Below are 27,663 nucleotides of genomic sequence, written 5' to 3' on the forward strand. Positions count from 1 at the left end.
GTGTAGTTAAGCAGGACTAGCAGCCATGTCTCACAGCCTGTGGGTTGTATATTACCGTCAGTAGCTGTGCGCCGGTTTGGACTTTGTTTTACAGATCTGGGAGGAGAAGCTGGTTGTTTCTGTATGGCCTGTTGTGGGCAAAATGGGACTGTGAGTCAGGCCCCTCTCTGTTTTAATTTTCCAACCTCAAGAGCCAGTTGGCTCATTCCAGCCGGGGAGAGCATGCAGTCCGGCAGGTAGGCAGTGGAGGATGAGCCATCAATTTCACCCATCTTCTGTGCAAGCTCTTTGCTTTACTAAGCGCCTGGTTCCCAGCTCTGGGCCCCGGCACACCTCGCGTTCCCCGTCGCTCGCCTCTTCGCCTCCCGGGGTGGTCTGGGGGTTGCTGGAGGCTTTTGTGAGGGCGCCCCTTGCCGCCCCGAGCGCTCTGGGCGCCCGGCGGTGCCTGCCCGCCGCCCGCACTCACCTGCGGCCGCCGACCGCGGAGCCCCGGCGGGTCCCGGCTGTTGAGGCTCGCTGGGTGTTGCTCTTCGGCTCCGGCTTCTCCTCACTCACGCCCTGCTGTGCTGAATCAGTCTGGAAGCGATACGTTGCTGCAGCGCGTAGCCCAGCGCCGTGGCTTAGCAAAGACACCTTTGAACTGTAATTTTTACCTTTCCTGGAAAAGGCAGTTCTCTCCTGTAATATGAAAATATTCCGAGTGCTCCTGACTCCCTTTCAGGCTTTTAAGTCAATGTAGTATTCTTTTTTTGAGTGCTTTAAATTTTGTTCTAAACCACATGAGTTCTTTCAGTGTTCACAGCTGAAAAGCTGAAAACTTCCATTTCAGAGCAAACTTTTTAGTTAATTTAAACCAAAAAGATGATGGACTGTTTCTCCTTCCTGGTCTTTGCCCTATGGCAGTCAAAAAGCACAATTCCTACTTTGTGTGATTGGTGGTTTTTTTGTTTGATTGGTTTTGTGTTGTGTGGGTTTTTTTTTTCAAATGTACATATAATTAAGAGCATAAGAAGGGTATTACCTTTTTTCTTTCCACCGAAAGCCACATTTTTCTTGATGCTGTAGAAAGCAACATAGACAAATTCAGTGTTAAAATTGTGTAGACGTTAAGTGTTTTGCAGTTGGCCTGTAGACTGACTTCTCACAATAGGTACTAATCAAAACTGATGCTTAAAAAGTACTTTGGCTCTACCGAATGATACCTGTTTAGGGCAGTATTGTGCTCATTGGTTGCGATAGTCATGTATTTGTTTATCATTAACTGGATTTGAAGGGCAAATATCATGGTACAGGATTAGCACTGTGCAAAACTAGAACGTGTTTCCTGCTATAGTTTCCTTTTTAGTGTTAAATTGTTGTTTAAGGTGTTAAAAAAGTTGGGCTGTACTAACTTTTAGGCCTTAACATACAGAACTTTGGGGGCTATATGTAGCTTTATTGTGTGACAAGCATCACAAGAGGTGAGATATAGAGGTGTTTTCAGTAAAATGCAGGATTTGCCCTTTCAGCACTGATTATGATCCTACGCTTGGTCAGAAGGAAACTTTGGAAAGATGCACTTGTCAAAGAGACAGACATCACTGGGGTTGAGCAAACTCTAGTGTTAATGTGTTCCTGACATGTAGGGTTACAGTGTTAACTAGTTAATTTAGAATGCAAGACTAATTTAATGAGAAGTAACTGTAAATCTTTAATATTGTCTGTGTTCTTTTAAAGGAGACAGCATACTAATTTTTCTAAGAACTGGAAACAAGTAAAAAAAAAAAGTTTTGTTTCATGGTCTATTCCTTCTGACTTTGTCAAGTTACATAGCAGCTTTCATATGAAAGTCTTTCCTGAATGTATTTGGGAAAAGGAACAAATAAATGGCTGTATTCTTTAGGAAGGGATGAGAGAGGAAATGCTTAACTGTGCAGAAAGATGCCTAAATATGTATGGGGAACATAAGCATGGTTGAAAGTCTATGTAAGATTTACACATTAGAAACATTTCAAAACTTTATCTTAAAGTTTTAGAAGAGAAAGTTCTTCTCAGTTCCAGCTACTTGATGGCAAACCTCCTGACACAAGCTAAAACATAAAAAGAACTAATATTGTTTCCTTTTTCCAGAATGTTTTTAGTAGCAAATATTCTGGGGTTTTGCTTCCTTTCTGAAGTTTTTTTAAAAGTAACATCAATTGAAATATTCTGTCAGTGGTAACAATGTCTTCCTACCTGTTCCATTCTTGTCAGGGGCCAGCTACAGCACAAAAGTCAAATGTTGTTTGAAAGCTGAAGGAATGAACACACTGCTGTCCTCTCATCTCACACTGAAGTGGGCCTGTCTGTATTATCTACAACTGAAATGACTTATTAAACCTGGAGGCTTCCAAACAAGAGCAAACAAAAGTAAGTGTTTTCAAGTAGACTGGGTTACACTATTGTGGAAGATAGGGTGTGGGTTTTTCAACAAAATCCTAGGTAATTGTTGCGCAGCCTCTTTGCTGGGTTGGTGCATGCAGTGAATGGAAAGGTTGTATGCCAGGGTTTCTGCGTGATGTAACACGCTAATGCATAACGTACACAGATAGATGTGGAATACAGAAGTATCAAACTTTCTGTATCTGGCAAAGTACCCGCCTGTTACTTCAAAGAGAGCACACGTGGAAGTGTGGTGCTGCCCTATGGATGACTTAGGCAGTGTAGTCCCAGTCTCCCCTTTCTTAGGGACTGAAGCAAAGAACAGTTTTTGGAATGACTTCACCAGAGTCCTTAGTCTGCTGCTTTTTAAACAGAGACAAACTCAGAATGGTACTTTCTCTGTGGTATTATGTGTATTGAGAGAAGCAATTCCTGTAGTGGAAGAAGGAACTAAACACAGCAGGTGAAAGAGGATGAGTCTGATGTGTGGGTTGCACATGCTCTCAAAGGAATGTTGGAGGAAAGCATGGGTAGGGGATGTCATTTTAATCGTTACAGTGTAATTTTTTTTTTAAATACAATATATCATTATATAACAGATACAATTTCCATTTCTCTCGTGGAATCATCAGTTAAATCTTTAGCAATAGAACTGCAGTGGCCTAAGGGGATATCTTTCAAGAAGAATGAGCAGAGAGCAACTGAAGGCTTTCTTAATAGAGAACTTTGAAGTTGTATTTGCTACCCCATAGGCTTTCCTGTCAACCGCATCAGCTTTTGACAATGTGGGAGGTATACTTTCCCTGCAGGGGATGCAGAGTAGAGAAAATAGACTGGGTGGGTTTAGAAAGCCACAGATCAGCCTTCAGGCATAGGTTTTCTACAGATGTAATGCTGATTCTGGAGGTAATGTGACAAATGGTTCCTAAAAAGACCTACTCGCTTCTGACATGCCCCCTAATCTAACTAGATTTAACTGGCCGTACAGGGCTACATGCATAGAGGGAAAACTGCTGCTTTCTTTGATCCACTCACATGACTGAACTTCAACTTTAGAACCCAGTTACCAGAGTAAATATTAAGAAAAAGTCAGGAAAAAAGGTAACTATGACAAGAGAAAGATGTTATTGCTTCTCCTGTATGTGTTCTATGAATTAATAAGGACAAGTGGACAGAAATAATTGTCAGCATAAATTACAAGTAACAGACTTCTGACAATTTCTAGAAAACAGGCCTTAGCAAATAATTATATTTATTGCCACTGAAGTAGGTGCTGCTTTTCCTTGTTACTGTGGTATAAAGCATGAGAAATATCTAACTAACAGGTCAGGGTCCATCAGTGGATGAGTTATTGAGTGTCCATGATGGTATGTGTCCTGCTGTATCATCTCTCTTTGTGAGTGAGCTTGTAATTCTCTTACAAGAAAGTGTGCCAGGATAAACACCAGTATCACCCTAAGATACACTTTCAGTGTAATTTGAAAGAAGGAAGCAGTTGGGTTGATAATTAGAAAAAATAATGTTACAAACTTCTATGTTGGGTCTTGTTGGAAGTTGTGGTTTGCTTTGAATATAGGGTGGGAGTCAAATTTCATGAGAAATTAAAACAGTAAAAGAAAACCTTCAAATGGAGATAGGAGAAATATCAATCAAATTAAGATTTTTTTACTCCCTCCAGCTATTATTTATTCAGTACCTGCCTTCCATGTACAAGGTACAAGATTTCTTTTTTTAAAGAAACACATACACAGAAGTGTGTAAGATCTGGTGGCACTGAGAAAATATTTGCCAAACTTTCTGTCAAGCTTTGCTACTTCCTGCCACTTGTAGAACTTCATTGTCAGGATACTATTTTTTGTTAGTGCAAGGTCTTCTTTCTAATATCTTCAGAACTACCTGGTATGGTGAGCCTATAAAATAGGAGTGGACAGACAACTGGTGCACTTCTAATTTGTTTGCTGAATTAGCGGTCACTTGACTGTTGTGAACTTTTGTTTGTTTGTGCTTGTTCCTCTTGAGTCCTTTAGGGACAATGACTTGCCCTTTCAAATAGAGGGCACATTAGGGAACAAGAGAATGCTTTTTCTGGGAGAGGGAGTGCTTCTGATTCTTCGCAAACAAATTCAGCAGTCAGTGTTGAGTTGTTCAGCTTGGTGTTCACAGTCTAGCAGAGAAATAGCAACATGAGGGATTCTGGAGTGCATTTTTCTTAATGACAGGGAGCCTGGTGGAGAATTGACGTTTAGTAAACGGGTAGCTTCAGATTGCAAGTTTTTTTCCCAAGTGATACGTTTTTGTAGGATGCAGAAATTTTTGTAATGCATTACTGAGGAATTTGATTAAGTCACTTAGAAACTTCAGTGCAGAAGGGCAAATACTAGTATTCTTTCTACATGCACATATCCCACTGAGGCTTGTACTGCTGGCATGCTTCTTGTGTTCTAGTTATGCTTGGAATTGAGAAGGCTTTCAAAGAGACTTGAAAGCTCATATGGTTACCTTGGAAAATGTAGATTTAGTAAGTACATGCAAAGGGGAAATATCATTTCGACATTAAGGGAGAAGACCTATTGGTGGCATAATCCAGTCTCAGATCAGTAGAATCATGAGGATCCTTGAGGAAAGGTAAGGGCCACAGACTCTGTTACTGAGAGGTTACACGTGGAAGGATTTTTACACCTTGTAACTGACAGTAAAGAAGAAATAGGAGATTCTGTGATCTAGCAATCCATCTTGATTCCAAAGATCCACTCTGGAATAAGTGCAGGTAGAATTTTATGACTTGATATGCAAAGGTGACTTGTTGATGTACATCCTAGGAGTGATTTGCCCTTGAACTCTGATGGTAAGAAATCATGAGTGCTCTCCCAAGTGGTTCAATAGAGCCTCTTCCTTTTCCTGTTTAAATGATACATCTCACAGGTAAGTTGGTTTTCCTTTCTTTCTGTTTGCCATCAGTTGCACAAGTGACAGGTAATTGCTGCTGGACACAAGTAAATACATGTAACTGATGTCTGAACTGGCTTCCCTCTTAGGCATGATTTTGAAGTCAGTACTATGTGACTTTTAAATGTTAAAATGTGGTTTTAATTAAAATGTATCAGGTCAGAGAGCATAAGCGACATCATTATGATTAATGATCAGGGGGCTGGAGCACCTCTTATATGAAGAAGGGCTGTGAGAGTTACGGTTGTTCAGCCTGGAGAAGAGAAGGCTCTGGGAAGGCCTTATAGTGGCCTCCCAGTACTGAAAGGGGGTTTATAAGAGAGATGGAGACAAACTTTTTAGCAAGGCTTGTTGCAACAGGACAAGGTATAATGGTTTTAAACTAGAAGAGGATAGATGTAGACTAGATGTAAGGGAGACTTTATGAAACACTGGAACAAGTTACCCAGGGAGATGGGTTGATGCCCCATCCCTGGAAACATTCCAGGCCAGGTTGGACAGGGCTGTGAGGAACCTAAATTAAATGAAGATGTGTCTGCTCATTGCAGGGGGGTTGGACTAGATGATCTTTAAAGGTCCCTTCCAACCCCAACTATTCTATGATTATTTTTTTTTAAATAGTTTTGCTTCTAAAAACCCCATGCATTGGTATCCTTCACTGTTGCATAAAGTTTTTTCTTATTTTCTTTGGAAATCAATATTAGCAAGTATTTCTGTGGTGTGGATTTTTTTGGTGTGGGTTTTTTTTTTTTAAACTTCATCTGTTTGGAATGCTCTGCCTTATGCTACTTATTTTTTTGTAGCTTTGTTAAACTTTGGAGACTTCTCTTACCTTATTTTTGTTTCTGTTACTGCGTTTAGTTCCTTTGTGTTAAAATAGAAGTGATAAAATGAGTGTGAAAGATATATGTATTTCTATGGGCTTGATTAGTTAATTGTGGCACTTTGGTCTTGCTGTTTTTCGGTTGACTGCTTCTGTTTGGTTAGGGACAGCTCGTGTCTGGAAAACTGCCTTCATTGCTGTAGATATTTCTTGCGGCTTGTTTTGTATCCCTGTATATCTTTATATATCATTCTAAAATTTTATTAACCTTTAATGAGATGAATGACTACTCTTGACTTCAGTAGATTAAATGCTCATTTACTAGTGTTAAAGATGCTGATGCTTATTTTGATGACTCTCTCATATGGTAACTTAGATGCTGTTGTTGGCTTGACCCTTCAGAACTGTTGCTTTTCCATATATTTTTTTTTAAAGGATTTATGTTCCTTTCTGCTTAATACTTAGAGTGAAATACTTTTTTTTTCTCTTCCTTCATGGCTGTCTTAGTTTAATTTTGCTACAGTCTTAGAAATTCCTAGAGTTCTCCTCTATTGTATATGTTATCCCTGAAAACCCATGTATTATGTGTTATCTCTTCTGTGCAGTTGTGGTGGTGACAGATGTGGTTTTGTTTTTAGGACTTTGTATTTTATGCTTTTAATTTTATTATGTGAAACACGAGGCAGTATATTCGTACTGCCTCCGTGGGTTGTTACTGTACCAAATAAAACTCTACAATCTTTATGTAACACCGGCATACCTTGTCATTATAAACCTGCTTTTTCATTTTCTGCATCTTCTGTTAAAATGAGAGTGCAGACAGCTTTTTCTGTATGTCCACACTAACATACACTAGCTTCTCAAACACAGTGGAAAAATTGTTTACTAATATAATACTCTCGTTCTTCTCTTTGCAGTAATTCTTTATTTGGTATCAGGTCTAACTATGAAAATAACTATTTTTATCTAGACTGGCAGTTGCCTTGCAGATCTTAAATGATTAACCCAGTGCATTGATTGCTTTCAAGTGTCATATAATTGTCGAGTTGTAACTGTAACTCTCTTTAGAAGTGATCTAGTTGTTTTCTGAATTACTATGACAACAAATGAAGTGGCTTAGTAAATTTTCTAACTATATTTTTAGGAGAGGCCTTGGAGATGCACAAATCAACTGGAGCAGGATTATGAGAACTTTGGCGTTATCCTGTGTCATGGTTACTGATGTGTGACAGAAATTGGAATGCTTCTAGAAAACGTTCATTTTTACTCTATTGATAAATCTGATTCTAGTAAAAGCAAATAATTCTCATGCTTATCCAGGTGCCCTTATATTTTTTTACATATATATATATATATATATACACACGCAAAACACTAAGTTTTCAGCTGTGTCACTAATGTTTTTTCATCATGTTTACCTCTTATATACCTCATTATATTCTGTAAATATCTTCTGTGTATGGTAATTTAGCAGTTTAATTTCCTTAATCTTTCCAGATTAACATATTGAATATAGAACATACAGAGTTAAAAACTTCATTTTGCATTGTATTGTCAAAATTACCCTTGCTCCAAATGATTGATACAGGTACAAATTTGGAAGTGTTTTTTTGCCAAAGCTTTAATCCACCGATGGAGGGTCAAAAATATAAAGTATCTGAAAACTGATGCCAATTTACTTGATACTGTTTACTTTACCTCAGATGTTTGTGGTAGTAATCCTTTGGCAGATGCAGACTATGTTGTGTTTGGGCACAAACTAGTTCTTTATAGGTTGACGCAAGCATGGCTCAGTTATACAATACAATAGTTAAAAATTATTTGGTGTGATTCTCATGTGAAGATGAAGCCTTAAAAAGACTAAGAAAATGTCAAATGAGCTTTAATTTGTTCCTGTGTCACTAATAATGAGAACTAGTTTCACCAGGCTGCTGTCAATCTAAACGCGGTTTATAAGAGTCTTGGTGGTGTTTCCAAGGTGCACTGTACACACCTTCTAACCTCTTGGCAGTGAAGAACCTTAAGGAAGGAGTAGCTGGTAATTTCTTAACCCTCAAAAACTTGCTTACACGTTTTAAGGTTTATTTAGGTTTTTTGTGTGGCATTATGCTTGTGTCTGTCGGCATTTATTCATAAAGAGCATATAACGTCCTTGAATTGACTTCTTAAAATCTGGCCTCCAGTGCAAACCCTTTCAGATGTCAGTGTGCCTCCATTCCCATGAATCCTAGGAAGCAAAAATATAAATATAATCTTTAATGAAAATACAGATCCTGAGTCGTTTAATTGTTATTGTAAGATTATTGGAGCCTACATTTCTTGGTAGTGTTACTATATTAAGTTCTGGTAACTTTAACAAAGCTTTGTTTATTAGTTCAAGTTAAATCCAGTAAAATTGCTTTGTCTCCTTGCTATTCTAGATTCAGGGAAGAATGTTTAACTGTTTGTAACTGCAGAATATCATAAACAAAGTTGTCTGATTTGCTTTAAATTTGCAGAGTAATTGTACTTCTGGTCAGCTGCTGACAAGCATGGGGTTTGTATGGTTTTCCATTTTTGTGCAAGTATAGAAGTACGTATGGGTGATACTGGGGAATAAAATGTGTTTGCAGTGGAAAACTACTTGTAAGATTTTTTTTCCCTGTGTGGAAGGACTACTGCTGCTCTGTGATAATGAGAAAGTTGTAGGTATTTTAAGACTATGATGGAGTGTGTTTTTGAATTGTTCGTGGCAATATTACTGTAGGAGGTTGCCAGAAGCTTTTTCTACAATTTGACAGAAAAAGAAATAATATTATAAAAGGAACTACTTCGTGTTCATTTTAAATGTTTCTGAAAAATTCTTTGCTCTTTTGATACAGAGGAGTCCACTTCCTTAAGGGTGTGCCCTTGTTTGATGGGTACTTTTAAATGAGAGCTTTATCTTGTCTGTTGCCTAAAGATCACAGAAACAGCGAGTAATTCACGTTGGAAGGGACTTCAGGAGGTCTCTAGTTCAACCCCTTGCTCAAAGCAGGATCAGACCCAGTTGCTCAAAGCTTTATTCAACTGGGGTCTTAAAAACCTCTGAGGATAGAAACTGCAGGATAGACCGAAGCCTCCCTGGGCTCTGTTTTCATTGTCTGACTGCTTTTATAGTGCAAAAGTTGTGGGTTTTTTTTTTCCTTAAATCAGGCTGGAATTTAGTTTGTTTCGCTTTCTTGTTGTGTCTTGTCCTCTCATCACTCACCACTTTGAGGACTTTGGCGCTGTCTTCTCAGCAACCACCTGAGATGGGCAGCTGTGAGGTCCCACTGAAGCTGTCCCTTCTTCAGGCTGAAGGCTTCCCAGCTCCCTCCGCCCCTCATTACAGGGCAGGCGCTCCAGGGCCTGGTCCCCTGCTGAACTTGCTGCAGTTTGTTAATGCCTGTCTTGTACTGAGGTCCAAAAGTGGACACTGTTCCAGAATGCTGTCTAATGGGTGTTCTGTAATGTGAAGTTTAATTACTTGACCATAGTTTACTTGTAGGAATCAGGGACATATGTGTGATTATAAATGTGATTATTAGTATTTGGATATTTAAAGTGATTGGATTTAACTTGCATTAATTTTAATGAAAATGTTTGGGTTTTAAAAAAAATCTGACAGATAGCTTACCTTCAATACATATTTATTCAACTTAGCTCTGAATAAGTCTAATTTGCATCATTAAAGTGTTGGAAATTAGGCAGTAGATGGTTGTAACTCTATAATGAAATATTCTATAGAAATTAAAGTTAGTGAGTGAATACATTCTTGCTGTAAAGTGTGTTTAAAGAAATTGGTCTTGGGGAGAATTGGGGGAATTTTACACGAAATAAACATAACATACACGGAAACACGCACACAAAGGTCTGCTGCAAGAGCTGCACAGATACCTTGTTTGTTTGAAGTGGCCTAGGGAGGTGGCAGGGTGGAGGGGAGGCGAGCTCTGTCCTGCTGTATTGTAAGGTTCTACAAAGAGAAATTTTCCTGCGAATCTGAAAGGATCTCTGATTATTCCTTATAATTTATACTGAGGTTTGGAAAAGTTATAGTCAGTGTTCTGAAGTCAGATGATTATTTCATGTAATGCTACAGTTCAGCCAAAACTTAGTGGATGTGGAGTGAGGAAATAATACAGAAAGCAAAGGAGGAGACAGAAGGCTTTTCAAACACTTCATACCATTCCCTATGTCAGCAGCAGAAGTACGCTAGGTAGTATTGAAAGGCATAAGGAATGTCCAAACTTTCATCCTGATGAGCTTTGGTTGGCACTGAGGTGAGTGTCCAGGATCCTCGGTGGGCTGGTGTGACCTCTGCTGAAGCTTGTCTTCCTGTGGCTTCACTGGTGGAGTAGCTGTGGCTGCAAGATCAACAGCTATTTTGGGTGTGCCTGTACCTGCTGCAGCCAAAATTTCCATTTTGCAGTGTGATTCTATTCAGGGTTGCCACATCTTCTTTTAAAAGTCACTTTTCTAGGGCTTATTTATGCTCACTTTCTCTCATGGTTGGTGCAGCCTTAATTGAAATTTATGTGAGCTCTAGTTAAAACCACTTTCCATGCTGACATAGAAAAACTGGGGCTGCTGTGCTTTTGTCTCACCTGATGTTTCTCAAATAAAATATGAACAAAACCCACTTCATATGGAAAACATTTTAAACCAACCTTCTGAGTAAATATACCTTTTACCTTTATAAATATCTGGTTATTAGAAAACTTAAGCTTCTATAAATTAAGGAAAGTCACCTGAACAAATACTGGATGCTCACAAGTTAACATAGCAATACAGAAAAAGTTAAATTACCTGAAGTTTTATATTATGCAAGACATTGCAAGAAATAAAAAACTGTGAAAATATCTTCTCAATCTTCTGAATTTTATAGTCAAAACATTAGTGTCCAGTGTTGCAATAGTTTTTCTGTGGAAGGTAGTTTGAAAGAACAATGATTTAATGTTGATTGCTAATAGTTTTTCATTTAAATTGTTGACGTTGTACTAAAATTAGGTCAGGACCCTTCAGTGTTTGGAGAAAACTGAGACTGCCAGACACCCAGAAGGGAAGTAATACCTCTGTGTGATGTGGTCACACAGGCTAGGTGGAATTCAAAAGCATTTTTATTTTTCAAATTAATGTGGATTCCTTTTTTTTTTTTTTTTTTTTTTTTTATCACTGAATATTGCAGTTTTAAACAGTGTCAGGTTTCCTTTGTTTTCTGTATGAGATATGGAAGACTTGGGCACTGTAGGGAGGTCGTGGTTTTACACCTTCTTGCACAGACACATGCCTGTATTGTTACAATAACGTAAAGGACTTTAGATCTTGCAGCTTAATCTATAGCAGTCACTTGTGGAGGACTGTTGCAGGGTCACTGTGAGCCCACTGTTATGCAGGAGCATGGGCTGATTTGTCATGGTACAGAGACCTGAGAACTTTTTTCAGTGTTGAGAGGAGAAAGTCCTTATTTAAGTCTGCAAGGTTTCATTTATGGAATAGAAACAAAGATTGTGTGGTCTGTAATCACCCACCCCCACCCCAACCATGCGACCAACCACTCTTCAGAATTGCTGTACGATGTCAAATTGGCTCGACAAGGGGCGTGTGACTAGGGGAAGGGAAGTATAATTTGGTGTGAAGTTACTGTTTGGAGTAAAACTTCAAGTATGAGCATTTTCTCAGTGTTTGTTCTAGAGATTCCTTGTGCAATGTGAGGAAATGATAAAGAAGATGAATCCTGTGTCATGCGGTTCTGTCTTTAATCAATACTATTTAAAAAAAAAATAAAAATCTTTTTCCTTTAAACATATCAAGGCTATTCAGATGGCTGGATACTCCCCCTTCTGGTGTGCTAACTGAAGTTTCAGTCTAGGAAATGGGGGATTGTTTTTAAATGTAGAAGTACTGTGGAACTCCTGCTTTTTTCTTTCTCCTTTTTTTTTTTTTTTTTTTTTTTTTGTTTGAGATTTCAAGAGCTGTGCAATGATTTTTTAGTTTGTTCCTGTTTTCCTAAATTAAAAGTCCTAATACAAATGTCCTAAGTAGGTTGCATTTCATAGTATGTGTATCCTGTCACTTAAAACAAGCACTCTAATGTCTGTTGACCGAACTAATAATAGTATTCAAACAGCTGAATTCCAAAATACAGCTTGAGTCAGAATACGCCTTATAATAAGAACCAATCCGAGAGCTAGTAATGAATTTCGTGTTAGATTTGGATGCTTTTAAATAGTGACCTTCAATACAAGGCATTGTGTAATTTTTTTAAATTAATAGTAACTCGTAAAACATTCTTGGAAGCTCTTGATGTCTACCTGTGGACCTCCAAAGTCTAAAATATCTCCTATAAATAATAAGTAGTCCAGGAGGAAGTTTAAATCTCCAATTTGTGCTTTCTCATCAGATACCCGGTATGGCCTCATCATCAACACCTAAATATAATTCAAACTCCTTGGAGAGTTCTTCAAGTAAAAGGGTGAGTGTAATTTTTTTCATGTTTTTTATGTTAGAGGTCTGAGAATTCATTATCTTCCATATTTGGGTAGAAAAATTAGTATTTGAATGCCTTTTTTCTTGAATCTATATACTTATTTTTATTGCTAAAATTCTAAAGCTGTTAAATAAGTTGATTTAAATATCTTTCAGAGTGGATGGGCAAAATGCTCTCTGTATCACGAGTTATGAGAGCCTCCTCAAAATCAATTCCAATATACTTACTCTTATCCGTACTTTCTACATTGAAATATTTTGTGACATTCTTGAAAATTTTTGGCACTTTGCTGTAGAAAGACTGTGCTGCAGTTGATAAGATAAACCTAGTTATGTTTCGCTGGCTCACTTTTAAAATGTTCATTGGTAGTGGGAAAGACGTTAAAGCAATCTAAATTACATTCTCTTTTGCTTTTTGATGTGTGTGGCTGAAGGAAAAACTATAACCTGTGTTCAAGAAAACAGAAACTAAGGTTTTGTTTGGCTTTTTAAACATTTCTTCCAAACTAAATATTATTTTCTATTAATCATTCTTAAAAACTACTGAACATGGGAAAGTCACAAATGAGTAGATGGTGTATAATAGTTGTGAGTACGTTGCTTAAGTGATTTCAGTTGATTTTTCTTCCAAGCCCGACATACTTGGAAAATTAAATGTGCAAAACTCTCAGAGAACTTACAGTAGAGAAATTTAATTCCAATTTAATGTAAATATACTTAACCATTCTTTTTGAAGGAGAAAGACTAAAATGTGCTTACGTTTCATATCTGTTCAATCTTTTTAATAGTTGCAGTTTAAGACAGTGGTGTGTGTTCCTGTTTTGGTTCAGTATGTTGATTTCTACCATGGAAAAACCTGTTCTTTCCCATGAGAAATTACTTATAAGATTTTTTTTAACTGGGAACTTGAAGGACTTGTAAATAAAATACAATGTGCTGTTGTACTTCTCTTTCTTCAGACTCTAAAAGATGGAACTAACTGGGAACAAAATGAAGAAATACCTCGTCTGCCAGGAGAGACTAGAGTTACAGGTATAGCTGCTGTATAGCTGCTTAATGCAGCGTATGTTTAGGAGTCTGGCATATACATGTATATGAATTGTTTTGTAATTTGGGCTGGGGATGGGGATAAGTCATGCTAAAATGTCATTAATTTAAGTAATTGTCATAGGGACTTTTTGTTGCTTATCCTAACTCTTTAAAATCTTGGTTTCCACACATGGCAGATGCTTCAATACAAAGAAATTGCAAATCAAGATGTGTCATAATTATATCTACAGACTTAAGTAGCATGTGTCTAGTGATGAGTGCTCCTCCAAGCCTTCCAAAGTCAAGAGAATTCTACATGCCACCCACTATGTATTGATTTCTTGTACAGTAGTGTGGAACCTTAGCCCAAGCTGTGACTATACTAAGTATAATCTTATGCTTCCTTGACACAACATCACATGCATGCACGTACTATGCGCTTGTTAGCCTTTACATACAGTAATTTTGTGGCATAAGGAAGATTAAAGTATTGTGTGTAGTGGTTTCTTACTTCATGGAGGCTCTTCCTGGAATGGAGCCTTCCACTTGTGGAAGTTTGTGTTGAAGTATCAGAATGCAACTGAAAGTGGTGTGTCTTACTTGTGAAGCTTTTCCTTTCCCCCTTGCCTGAGGATATGTTAGGTGGGCTTGTAAACAAGATTGGCCAAGATGACACCAAAGTGGTGATTCAGAGGAAGTAGTTATATTTTCAATGAGGAAAGTTATGGGGAAGGCATGAGGGAGAGGGTGTGTGACTAAGATGAACGTTTGATATGATCCTTACGAAAATTGTATGTGCTTTAGGACAGCACCCTGGAAGGAGGATGCTTGTGGAAGGCAGATAAGTAGATTGGGCTAAAGAAATGTAGGAACAGGGAGAAATAGGTGGTTTGTAGTGCTTCACTTAAGTCTTTAATGGCATTGCTTCAGTTAAATCTTTCTTGGGTAGTATGTGTTAGTACTCATTTTGTTACTCTCCTTGCTGAAACACTGCTGATGGCTCTGCTGTATTTGATTGCCTCAAATTGAAATGTTATGTTTCTCTTCAGGATGGTGGGTTCCCTAAACATTTTGCAACTTGAACTATGTAATTCAATGCGGAATTGGTTACAGAGCACTGAAAGATGGAATACTATCAACAGAAGAATGTATTTGTTCTGGGATAGTGAATAGACAGTTCAGTAATCACAGAGAGGACTTGAATCTACTTGCTGTGCTGTGTCCTGCCCTCTGCCATGTAATGCTGAGAAGGAGAACAGCACAAATGCAACTAGGCAAGGCTACTGAAACATGTTGATTTAATTTGGGCAAGTTTAGTATATGAATCTTTCACATTTTCTTAATAATTCAAGTGGGCAGAATTCAGATTTATTACTTTTCAAATTCATTCATCTCTCAGAGTGGGTTTTATGAGTGCAGCTCACTTTATTTTACTGCTTCTTAACTGATGCTGCCCTTAGCTCTGATATTTTCTTTTTGCAATCTTTAAGAAATGCTGCATTTCTTACAGACAAGGATGTTATTTATATGTGTCCATTTAATGGCCCCGTTAAAGGAAGAGTGTACATCACAAACTACAGGCTGTACCTAAGAAGTGTGGAAAATGTGAGTAATAAGCCACAATTACTTCCGTGAGATGAGTTGGCTTTAAACCCCCTTCCCTTCACCCCCACTGCCTTTGATTTATTTTGTGGCCAGTTCATTTGCTTTAGTTTTGGCACACGTATGCTTGTGGAATTGCATGGGAGGCTTTTTACTTGAAATAGTTTATAATGTTTGTAATAACCATATCTTAATTGTGTAATGACTAAATAGTAATTGCCTTTGTGCCACTGAGAAATTGGTATAAAGATGGAAGTTCTTTAAAGCTAAATGTGTTATAAAAGTGTGGGTTTTGCCTGGTAAAATTACAGTTTAATCACACTGAACTGATACCTTTATCTTTTGTCTGTTGGAGCTTTTCTAATAGGTGTTCGCTTTACACTTATTCTGTGATAGATCAAGGGCAGCAGCTAATGGTGTGTAATACTTCTTAAAACGACTGTCAGTAAACCAAGATTTTGATTGTCCTTGCTGTTGCAAGAGGAAAATACTTTGATAATAGAACCTCGTGTGGGAGGGGGGAGTAGTAGTGTGTTTGATATGCAGCAATATGAAAGGGAATAAAATGCGCTTGTTATCTGTTTCATAATATGGTTGGGTTTTTTTTAAATAAAGTTTTAGTACTCTTGAACTGAGGTCTTTCTCACTGCACCTAGCTCTACTAGTAACATCTTTTTCATTTTGTTCCTCTTTGTTCTGTGTATCAATAAAGCAGCCTTAGCAAGCAAAGATTCTCAGAAGTATGTAGCAGAAGGCATCTTTTAGGGTGTTGCCACCTTTTTTCCCTGCATACTGTGTTATGCATGAAGTATTCTTCTTGCATGTTAATTTGGATGATGTTCAAGACTGTAGAGTGACTGTACAGACTTTGTGATATGTTGGGAGGGGAAGCTCAATTAAATGCAGAAACACACTTTTGCTTCCTGTATGTATTTCACATCTTTCTATTCTAGAATGCACAAGAACAGTTTGCTTGAGTCCTCTTTTCACATTAACTTCTCCTTACTCAAACTTTCCTTGCAGGATCCAGTTGTGGTATTGAATGTTCCATTGGGTGTAATTTCAAGGATTGAAAAAATGGGAGGAGCTTCAAGCAGAGGAGAGAACTCTTATGGATTAGATATAACCTGCAAAGTAAGACTTTCCAGTAATTCAATAGGAAGTGAAATCTAAAGGTTCCTTTTCTCACTACTTACCTAGTTATGGGAATGAAAAAACATGTTCCTCAAAGCTAATTTAAAAAGAGCTTTTTGGAACTGGAGGGGGAAATACCTTTTGTATAAAGGACTGTTTAACTGTCCTCTCTGCATACAAGGAGAGGGATTGCTCTTCCTTTCCAAATCACTAAGTGACAAGAGGTTTTGCACAGTAGTCTTGTTTTAGGGCATTATTCCTGCAGTGCTTCATTATTTAATTTGTTCTAAAAGTAATTTTTTTATAATCCTAAAATCTTTGAAGAACCCCTCAAATGGGGCTTCTGTAACGTGTAAAGGCAGTGAAAAGCTTGTGCAACAGATATCTCTATTTCTTTAGTCTCACAAAAAAATCATGTTGCCATGAAAAAGAATAGTCGTAGGGGAGTTCCTAGTGGCTAATTCAGGGTCCTTTATTTGTCTTATGAATGGAGTATGTATACACATTTGATTCTTAGTAGTTAATGCACAGATTGCTTATTTTTGATGTTGGTGATGAGAAAATAGCTAGAGACAGTGTAGTCTAGACAGATCGTTGGCAAATTTTCATTTTGAAAACACAGAGTAACTCCCATCCTGCAAACTTTCAATAGCCCATGAGACTTTTTAGTGAATCAGATATAGTCATATCTGATGGCTTTATGCCAAAGTAGCATTTGCACCACACAGAATGTGGTACTGCTTTATTTGTAGAATTCTTATGCTCTGTTCTATTTTATGAGATAAGAAATAAAACTGAACATTCAGTGTTTTGAGGTGTGTCGCAGGCAGATTCCAAATCATGTTTAGTGTATAATATAGCATTTGTACATCAGATAAAAGTATTCTACTGCTTTGGTTCACTTAAAAGATAATGCCTTTGTTTTAGGATATGAGAAATTTACGGTTTGCATTAAAACAAGAAGGGCACAGTAGAAGAGATATATTTGAAGTTCTCACAAAATATGCTTTTCCCCAGTCACATAACTTGGTAAGTTACATCATTTATACTATTGAGTTGTCTTAATGCAGAGTTCTTGCCAATTAATTTTAACTGTTTTACCTAGTAATGGACATCATGGCTGCTTAAAAAGAATAAACACAGAATCTGGTGTCAGCATAAACTGAAGAGAATTAATGTTTTTATTTTGTACGTTTACAACACTTACATCTATGTATTTGAAAATTATGGATGCTATATGCTATCCTTCAGGTAAACTACTGAGCACCTCTGATCCTTACAGATTTCATTGCCTAGAGACTGCAAGTTATCCTCCCTAATTAGGAAATATAGTAGTACATGACTTGATTTCTTGAAAATGTTAAATTGCTGGGCAGTCTCCAAGGCAATGATAAATATGAATCGCCAAGAGTTTTACTTCATGAAAAGAAGGCATGGGAAGATAACACTTGTTTTATTGATGAAACTGATGAAAAATATAACAGGCAGCTAATAGAGTAATGAATTTACACAGATTTATTTCAGTTTAAAAAAAAATAATGTATGAGCAACAGTCATGTTAACTAAGCATTATCTTCTCTTTCTTTGCCGAAATCTATGTACTGTGCTGGGTGGATCATTTTGACAACTCTTCAGTAAATCCATTATTTTGTCTTTTACCAAATTCAGTTTACATTTTATTGGGGTGCTTTCATTTAGAATAATTGCATAAGAATCTCTTCACAAAATGTTGGAGGGTTCTGCTATGAATTTTTAAGAACTTTGTTCAGACAGTTGTTGAGTATATGAGGCTGCAGCAAGAATCTTATTTTCTTTTTGCAAAGATACATGTCAATCAATGGTCTATAGTCTGTAAGCATTTAATTCTTTAAAACTTCTTTGCAGAAGTTTTGCATTCTGTATGCAAACAGTCTGTGGAAAGAAAGCATAAGAAAAAATAAATGCTTTTGCTTGGAGTATTTTGTAGTGTTGATGAATAGGTCTTAAGAAATGAAACAGATTTCTACATTTGGGTAGGTGTGAGGAGTTATACTCAAAAAAACCTGTTGTAGAAGTAGTGAATATATCTCTAACTTTACTGCTGCATTTTATGCGTCTTACAATAGAGAATGATTGAAAACATAGCAGGATATATGGACTTCAGAAGGATAATGGAAAAGAGAGAGAAAGCTAAATGTAGAAATATCAAATTATAGAGAAGTTTAGGTCAAAAGGGGCTTCTGGACATCATCTGGGCCAGGACTCTGTTGCAAGCAGGGCCTTAGATTAGTTATCCAGGGCATGGTTAAGCCTAGTCTTGAGTATTTCCCTGAGGTAGATTCCATCATGTCTCTGGTAAATCTCATCCAATATTTAATCGTTCTCATGGTGAAGAATTTTTTTTTCCCCCCTTACATTGAGGACCTGTGTGGATTTGCATGTAGTGAATGTGGACAGATTAAGTTGTAACTGATTTAGGAGAGTCCCTTGTGGGATTTTTTTTTTTTATGGTATCAAATCCAACTACAGGGCTTGAATAACATGATGAGATGTGGCTTCTATTAGTTTTTTGTCATCCAAAAGGATCTGGTGTTCCTGTCTAGTGATGGTAGTGAGTAATGTGTGGACACTTCCTGCTTTATGTTGCACCTGTTGAACCTAGTAAAGCTCATCGTTACATGCCGTGGACCTTTTGAATGTACATTTTGAATGTAACTTGCCAACAAATGTTATGCTCAGTAACAAAAGGCTTGGTCAAGGCAGAGGAAATTTTGCTTTCAGATTCAGTAAAGCACAGGACTTGAAGACAGTGACAACATGGAGAATGCTTGTACTGTATATCTCTTAGCTATGTCTGGAGCAGGGTATAACCATTAGAAATTATGATTACTTAGGAGTAGAATAAAGGGAGCCTATGTTATATCATGTAGTTGCAACTGACCTTATTTCCACAATGTGAATGAGCTGTTAACTTTAAAATGAGCTAAGCAAGTATGTGATATTTTTGATGTGCTTTCATCACATTTCAGCAAGCAGCTTAAATTCATCCTGCCAAAGGTGGGCGTTTCTGCCTGGTTGTTCATTCCTGTCTTGGTTTTTCCTGCTGCATGAGTTAGGGGCTGCATGACGAACCAGGTAGGGAACTGAAAAGGGTCTAAAGCTAAACAAAGAGGAAAAAATTATAAGCCTTACCCTAAGTCATTTCCTCAATCTTGTTAGCCCAATGTGAGGATGGTGTTGGGGCATCTGTGGTTGGATATGAATAAAGAGGAATGATGGGACTGCCTCTTTCACGAGCTCTGAGCAGTGCATGCCTGCCTTCTCCTATGGCCAACACTGACCGTGCAGCCAGCTCTGTCAAGGAGATCTTCTATAAAGGACGTGCTGTGGCTTCTTGTCACAGCTGGGTGAAGATGGCAGCCCTCTGCTACTCAAATGCTGAGCTCTTGCTTTTCTCTGGTCTCCTTCTTTCTACTTTCCAGCCATGTGGTTGATTATTCCCCTTATACCAAACTGATAGTTGTATAATCACCAGGTAAGCCAATGCAGCTCACTTATCCAACACAAAATATTCTGTTTGCTGACTTAGTCTTGTGCCACTTTGAGGAAACCTGCTTTGAAATCAGTATGCACCAGAACCAGTGCAAGAGAGAGCATGCGAGTGGAGCAGGGAGCAGGCAGAAGAGAAAAGAGAGGGATGTCCTGTTTTTAACAGTGTTAAATTGGTCGTTTTTCTCAGACCACCTTGTGGAACTGCATCCTTGATCTTCAGCTGTTTTGGCAACACTGATGCTTGTGTAGCTGTGCAATAGAAAGAAGGTATCAGGACAATAAAGATCTAAGACTTTACTGTCCTAATTTTTATCTGTATTTTCATATTGTATGTCAGATTTTTATCTGACTGATTTTTTTATCTGTAATGAAACCATATGCTTAGAGCTGATCCTAAACAAGAACTTTTAGAGATGCCTTGCTTCCATTTTCTTCATGCTATATCATTCTTGGACAAATGGATGATAAATATAGCCCAAAACATTATTTCTGCGTGGAGTGTGCTTATTCTTTTCAAGATTTTTCTCCATCACTATCCCAACAGCAGTGTTTGAGAGCCTGTAATAAATCACAGGTCTGTTTGCAACTGTTCATCTGTGTCTCAACATTATCCTATGTGCCTACTTCCAGAAGCTAATTCTTGTCTCTTTCCAGTCTGGATATATGTTGGGTTCAGATCTTGAATCAATTACATAATGTAAAACCTAATAGCTCATCTGACTGACAGTTTACTTGATATGGAACAGGCAGCTGCTATCGATAATTCTCTGTTGCATTTGCAAACTTGTGCTAATTGAATTATTGCTGAAAGTGTTTTTAAAAAAAGGGGTTTTTTTAAACAAACCCCAGCCCCCCCCATATTAGATGTAGTACTTCACAAAATATGAGATATATTTAGTCTCTGTAGTTTAGTTTCTGCTTAGCAGCTGCTTCACTTCCTGATCTTACCTTGAAACTACACGTCATCATTTTTATAAGATTATTTGCTGCTGTAATACCTGCATAATACATATTTATTTCTAACCATGATAGCTCTGTGGAATGCCAGTTTTGATGAGAGACAGTGGTAGTCATGCTGTCTGACTTAGACCTCTCCCACTCCTGGTGTAGCTAGTTATCCTGGTAATTCAAAATGTCTGAGAGTCAGATCATACCAGTGTTGCTATTGGACCTACAAAGATGATTTTGGATGGCAGTGAGGCCTGTTTGATGGAGAACTTGATTCTGCAAAAAACATCTTGACTTGATGCTTCATTCTGAATGGCTTATGTCTGTCTTGGTGCACTAATGGTGTACGGTTACCATATTTGCAAATGATAAGTTGTCTAAATATATTGTCTGATCTTAGTCTTTAGATGAATAGGTAAGATGTAACTGGCTGAGTTGTAGTAATGGCATATTGAAGGCGAGTATAATGATATCTTTATTTTTAAACACACTGAGAAACTGAACAGTCTTTTCACTGAGTAAAAGCTTAGTGATTTATAATAAATGAAAAGCATAAAACAATAAGTAAGGAATAGAAAAAACAATTTACTTTCTTTGCATGTGTGTAACACCTTGTTCTAGTTTTGCTGCTTTCTTTTGTAATGCATAAAGATTGGTCAACTATTTAATAAATTGTATATATGTTATATGCTCATGTACAAGCAGAAGTTGTATTTATGTACTATGATTCCATAAACAGAGTAAATATATAACTATTTGTAAATAGTCTGCTTGCCAAACTGTATTGTCAGATTGCAGCTGTTCTCTCCTTTATCTCGCAGAACTACGTTGTGTTGTGAGCAACCAGTGTATCGCATATTATTTTTGTGTGCAAAATAGTAATGATAAATTGAATGTTGAAGGCAAGCATGTAGGAGGACTGAAAAAGAGACTGTGTGTGTTGAAATTGCTGGTTAGCACCTGCAAGGAAGTAAACAGAATTATTTGCACAGTGAAGCTTAAAAAGTAGCTTACCAAAAATATTACAAGATTTGAAAGCCTTTTGTATAGTAGACCTCTGCTTCAAGTGAAGCAGTAGACTTCTGCTTTTTAGGCTATGGATCTGCAGTGCAATCCCTATTTCCATTCTATGCAAAGAGGCTTTAATTTGCCTTTTCAAAGATCTTAACTGATGTATTATGTCCTGGTTTTACCAACTACAGGTATTGATAAGTCCCAAGCCTTGCACTCCATAAGTTTTCTGAGTGGTGATTTGCTATACTATTTTTTATTTCTTACTTTTTTAATGCTTTCCTTGGTTTCTTCTCTGTTTCCTGTGGCAGATAAAAAGAATTTGAAACTGATTATTAATTAGTTGATAGACTAATAGGAATTGATGGGCTTCCATCAGACATGTAGCACTGGTCTTCATCAAACTTAGAACAGATATGGTCAGTACATTGGAAGTGATTGCAAACTATCCCACTTTGAACCCAACATGTGAGATTAAGCCAGTAATCAGTATAATTTAAGGTAAATCTGTGCCTTGTGCAAGTAAGTGGCTTTTGGCTAGCTGGTCTCGGTGGTGAGAGGAGAGGCCATCTCAGGCTTGTTGCCTGAAACACTGATTTATTGAGCAGGTAATCTAGAGTTGGCTCAGTTATACCTGTATAAACCACAGTTATGCTTTCTGATTATATGTTCATGATTTCAAAAAGCCTGTTCATGATCTAAAAAAACCCCACAAACAAACCACACTTTTTCTTACTGCAGTATTGTTCTGAACCTGAATGTCTCTTGGGTGTAGGTTTTATTTTTTTTGTTTCCAACCATTTTTGTCAAATTCGGACACATCTGTTGAAGCTGCAGTTGATTGAATTCCTGAAAAAATCGACTGGGTGCAAAAGGAGCTGTGGAGAAGTGCTTTCTGTTGGAGAGGCAGGATTAATGACGAGAGAAGGGAATAGAATTTTGTGTGTGGACTAAAGAAAGGAATGAGTGGAGGTTAGGGTGGAGGCTCAGAGTACCTCAGGTATTGCTTGTGGAGGAGGGTTTAGCAGGGATATACTATAGATGTGTGGAGGAAAGGAAAGATGTGTGAAGCAGGCATGAAGCAGAGCTAGCCGACTTTTTATTAAACCCTCTTGTTTGAAAGGCTTGCCTGTGTGTGTAATGATGCACTGAGAGAGGTTGGCAGGGCTTTTCTGCTTTGTGAGGTCATGCGATTCCTACAGCTGGTCTTGTAGTTTGCTTCTCCAACTTTCCTCTGCCCTCTGCACTCTGAAGGATATAAATGTACAGCCAGCTGGTCCAGACTAAATGCCTGTGGGCAGTGAAGTGGCTTCCCTGTTTTCAACCTGACATGAGATGTGTGTCTGTATGTGAGGGGCACTAATATGAAGGAACCTGTATCCACAAAAAACTGAGCCATGTATTTTTACTAAGATAATGCCTCTCAAATCTTACATCAAGTGATAAAGAGAACCAATGCAGAATATATTGTGACAGAATTTCTTCTTCCTGTAATTTCTTTGTCCCTTTTTCCTGCTGCATTGTAGAACTGCATTCAGATGATATGCGTTGTGATGTGAAAGCTTCAGCAATGTTAAGTTAATCAAGACATAGACACAAACATACTGCATTTAATCTGTAAATTTGGGCTATTTACGACAAAACTGGAAATACGTGAGTCATTAATGCAGATGTGAAGCTTACCTGAACTATAATAAACCCTTCTGGGATCTAAATATGTATTTATCACATTCATTTGTTCACTATTGTGGAGTTTGTCAATTTGGTGCATCAGAATAACAAACGGTTCAATTCAACAAAGAATGTTATTAAATAGAAATTATTTCAAATTGCTCATTATCACATTTTGTTTCTAACAAATAAAATTAATATACAAATGTGTGATAAATATGGCTTGTACTGACGCAGTAAGAAATTACAATTGTATCCAGGCGTATATCTTATGTTTGCTGAAGTATATGATTCTTAGTATATAGTTATAAATATGAGTTGCTTGTTACACTGAAGTTAAACTGTAGTTTGAAATTAAATAGAATTATATGAAAAGAGTATAAATGTATGCAGTTTTAAATACTCCTACTTGGGCTTTTCTGCTGTGTCATGTTGGGATACACACACACACACACACACACACATATATATATATATATATGTATATATATGTATATATATACAAATTTTACTTTCATCTAATCAGCTACTTAAGCAGACGTGAATGTATGAAAATCTTATGTTAAGAAATTACTTTAAACTGTGTATTGTTGAATGCAACCATGCTGTGATTGTCAGAGTCGAAAATTAAGCATTTTTACTCTTTGAAGAGTAAAAGAGAGTGCTTTATATATTGCTTAGAATGTTTTGTTGTGAGAGACGGACCTAAGGTAGGGTGAGGATGTTGCTGTATTTCAGACTCTGGCATTTAGCTTGGACTACAGCTAAGGCCATCATCACAGAATATTTCAAGACTTGAAATATAAGGTCTTAAGTGAAAGGCTGTTGAGGGTGGTGTGGGCAGGATTCAGATCTTTAATCTCTTTTGCACAATGAGAAAGACTTTCAGTAGTAACCAGATTAACTGTACACAATATGCACACATAAAGGTGTGTATATACATTTTTGTTAAAACTTAATCAACTCCTGCAGAAGAAAAATAATGTTTGGTCTGCAGGTTCTTAGATGCTGTTCATTTTTAAATGCTGTTCTTGTTGGTGTATACTTCAGGAGTTTTCTCTGAATTGCTCATAAAAAATCTAAGACCAAACTTTGTTCCATACACCTTTGCATTCATTGTAGCATTGCTACTTGTTAGACTTCAGATTTTTGCTGGTCGATCCATGCTACTAATGATTTTGTTTCTTTAGCAGTAAAGGAGGAATTTTCACTACCTGGAATGTCAACAGAGCTAATTGTCAACTTTAATGGTTGTGGGCTGTGTGACTCAAAGCCTTTGTAGCAGATATAGTAAAGCTGCTGTAGCTAAATGTTTTAAATGAAACATGCTGTACATATTAGGACATTGTTCTTTCAGAAAGGAGTCTGTCCATCCCCTCCTCATGCATAGTAAATTCTGTTTTTTAAAAGGTGAAAACAAAATACACTTTTCCATCTGATTTCTTGTGGATTCTTTTGTGGGTGACATGAGCAGCATAGCTGCCATTTCTTTATTTCTAGTTTGGAGCAAACATTCTTTATTTTTATCAGTAAAATCTTTTGTGTGACAGCTATCACAGTGCACTCTAATAAACTCATGTATTTTACTGATCAGGGCTTAAGCTGGGTAGTTTTTAAGTTCTCATGAGGAAACTTGCAGTAAGTAGCAATTTAAGTAACATATTCCTGCCTTTGAGACATCTTTTAAGTGATCTGATAAGATTCCAGTGTTTCTGTTTCCTACTGTTATAAGATTCTTCTTTGTCTCTGGTTCCCTGGTGAATTCTTAGCATAGTTGCTCTTTGGGATATAGCAAATTCCTCTGGGGAGGAGGGGATGATTCTTGTGTGCAGCTATTTATTAATAGTTCAGCAAATCTACCGCTTTAGCAATATTCCTAGTTTGCAATTTAAACACACAACCAACCTTTTTCAGTTTTTCTGCTTAACTTCTGATACTTGCATTTATTTCTACTGGCATTATTTTTTTTTCTGATACATAGATGTCCACTTCTTTCCTTTTCCTTTCTTCATCTCTCCCTCCATCCCTCTTGGTGGCAGTTTACTTAGTCAAAAGAATCTGTAATGTTTACTTACACTGAAGGCCTACTCCTTTAAAAATGTTGAAGACATTCGGAAAACACAATTTGGGAATGCATTGTTTACTTCTGCCAATGAACGTTCTTGCTCTGAAATACTGATTTAATTTAAAATTCCAGTTTCTAAAACTAGTTGGATAAAGTATCTTGTGTGAGCAGTAACGTTCTTTTAAAATACTTGTAGATTTCGAATACATGAGGAAATAACTCCTCCTTTTGGAGGGATTCAGTTTTGTGTTTTGATTAGGGCTGTTTATTTGCTGTTTAAACCATTGTAACACATTAGGCTAAACAGAATTGCCTTGAGCAATTAGGGTCTGCCTTTATAACATCTAAAGAAACCTCCATCTGGGCTGATGGTGCACTTAGGAAGCATTGCTTTAGTAATCATGGCACCTTAGAACCATGATTTTTTTCTTGCTTGCCAGGTTTTCTGCCTTTCTGCGAAGTTAAGTCTATGCCTGTGAAAATTATGTAGGTTTGGGATGTTCAGTTTAGCATTCAATTTCATTTTTTAATGTCTTTCAATAGCTAGGAGACTTTCGGCTTTTTTTGTTACAAATGAGCTGTGATGGGCTCTTGAATGCTTTCTGCTCTGGCTGCTGTTGCTCAAGTTAGCTCAAGACAACACATTCTCCTCTGCATTTTTTTTTTTTTAAAAAAAACCAATTTCGTTTAATGCTCCAGTTGGCATCTGAAGAATTTGCAAGCCACCAAATCAAATTTTCTCAATGAAGGAGATCCTTAAAATAAACATTACTTTTGCTTTCATCATAAAGTGTAAAAACAAACCAAGGCAAAAGGGGTTAGTTAGGTAATGCAGCCCACTTGGATTTGGTTGAAAGGACAAGAAAGCTAAAAGGTATGAGGAAGTTGGGTGAGGATGCTGTGTTGTATAAATGAGTCTTGCGAGTAAGCAACAAAGCAAGAGAAAAATAGTGTAACCTGCTAGCAACATATTTTGTTTCATTTTCAATAGCAACTTTTAAATTTTGATGGAGTTTTACAGTAAACTGGATTTCCGTTAGTAAGGATCAATTGGGAATGGAATGTAGAGAGAAGGTTCCTTCCTAATGGCAATGAATAGCAATTAAAACCTTTTTACGCTTTTAATTTAGTGTCTAAAATTTTATGTAGTAATTGCAGCTGTATCTATCGGAGAAATTTGGGTGAGAAGATAGTAGTTTATTTGGTGAGGATAGGGAAAATAAACTGATATAAATTATTTTAAAATATTTCAATCTTCTAACAGTAAAAAAATACAGCAGTTTGATTTGTAAATTTTATTATGTCACTTGTTTTAACTATTGTCACATTTTCATTATTTCATGAGCAGATCTGTATTGTTTGTTACTTCTTGCTTTACAGTATAAATATCAGATTTAAATGGAGAGAATGAGGCTGGCATGGAAATGTCAGTCCTATTTTGTGGTGGATGTTAAGTATAACTGATGATGAGCCCTCCGATTTGCCACTTTCAGTCAGAGTTGGGTGTAATAAGCTTCTTTTACATCCTACAGCTTTTTTTTGCATTTGCAAATGAAGAAAAGTTTTCTGAAAATGGATGGATGGTGTACAATCCAATGTCCGAATATAGGAGACAAGTGAGTTACTAAAGTTTCAGTTGCCTGGTGCTTTCGTATCTGACTACTTTACACAGAGGAATTATTGTTTGTACATTTCTCTTATCAGCTGTTGGGGGAGGGGAATGGGACACATAACAAGAATGAAAGAACATGGAAATAATTACAATTGCTGTTTAAAACATTTGAAAAAAAAGTAAAGAAAATAAATAAAACACTGGAACCTTTAAAAAAAATAGAATGTCACAGGAAGGTAGCCTTTGCTCTTTGAAGGAAGTTATTGATAACTCTTACAATGTGGCACTGTTAACTGAGCAGGGGGCAGGGAGAATGTGCCAAATACATAACTGCAGTGTCCTAAATATAGATTTGATTTGGTCTTTGATTTGGTCTACTTCTTCCTCAAGTGAAAAGGGGGGGGG

The 27,663-nt window shown here is 37.2% G+C and overlaps 1 protein-coding gene across 3 annotated transcripts in view; it reads left to right on the plus strand.

Moving 5' to 3' along the window:
* The first annotated feature begins 2,237 nt into the window (after nucleotides 1-2,237).
* MTM1 (myotubularin 1) overlaps nucleotides 2,238-27,663 on the plus strand; it is a 46,528-nt gene continuing 21,102 nt past the window's right edge. For all 3 annotated transcript variants that reach the window (XM_026848657.1, XM_026848655.1, XM_026848656.1), the window contains exons 1-7: nucleotides 2,238-2,388; nucleotides 12,570-12,641; nucleotides 13,615-13,687; nucleotides 15,195-15,289; nucleotides 16,310-16,420; nucleotides 17,348-17,449; nucleotides 27,179-27,262. In XM_026848657.1, the coding sequence (XP_026704458.1) occupies nucleotides 12,579-12,641; nucleotides 13,615-13,687; nucleotides 15,195-15,289; nucleotides 16,310-16,420; nucleotides 17,348-17,449; nucleotides 27,179-27,262 (528 nt within the window). In that variant the 5' untranslated portion in view covers nucleotides 2,238-2,388; nucleotides 12,570-12,578. The remainder of the gene's footprint in view (nucleotides 2,389-12,569; nucleotides 12,642-13,614; nucleotides 13,688-15,194; nucleotides 15,290-16,309; nucleotides 16,421-17,347; nucleotides 17,450-27,178; nucleotides 27,263-27,663) is intronic.

Source organism: Athene cunicularia (genome assembly GCF_003259725.1).
Source record: "Athene cunicularia isolate RWA chromosome 4 unlocalized genomic scaffold, athCun1 chr4_part3, whole genome shotgun sequence".
NCBI classification, from domain to species: domain Eukaryota; kingdom Metazoa; phylum Chordata; class Aves; order Strigiformes; family Strigidae; genus Athene; species Athene cunicularia.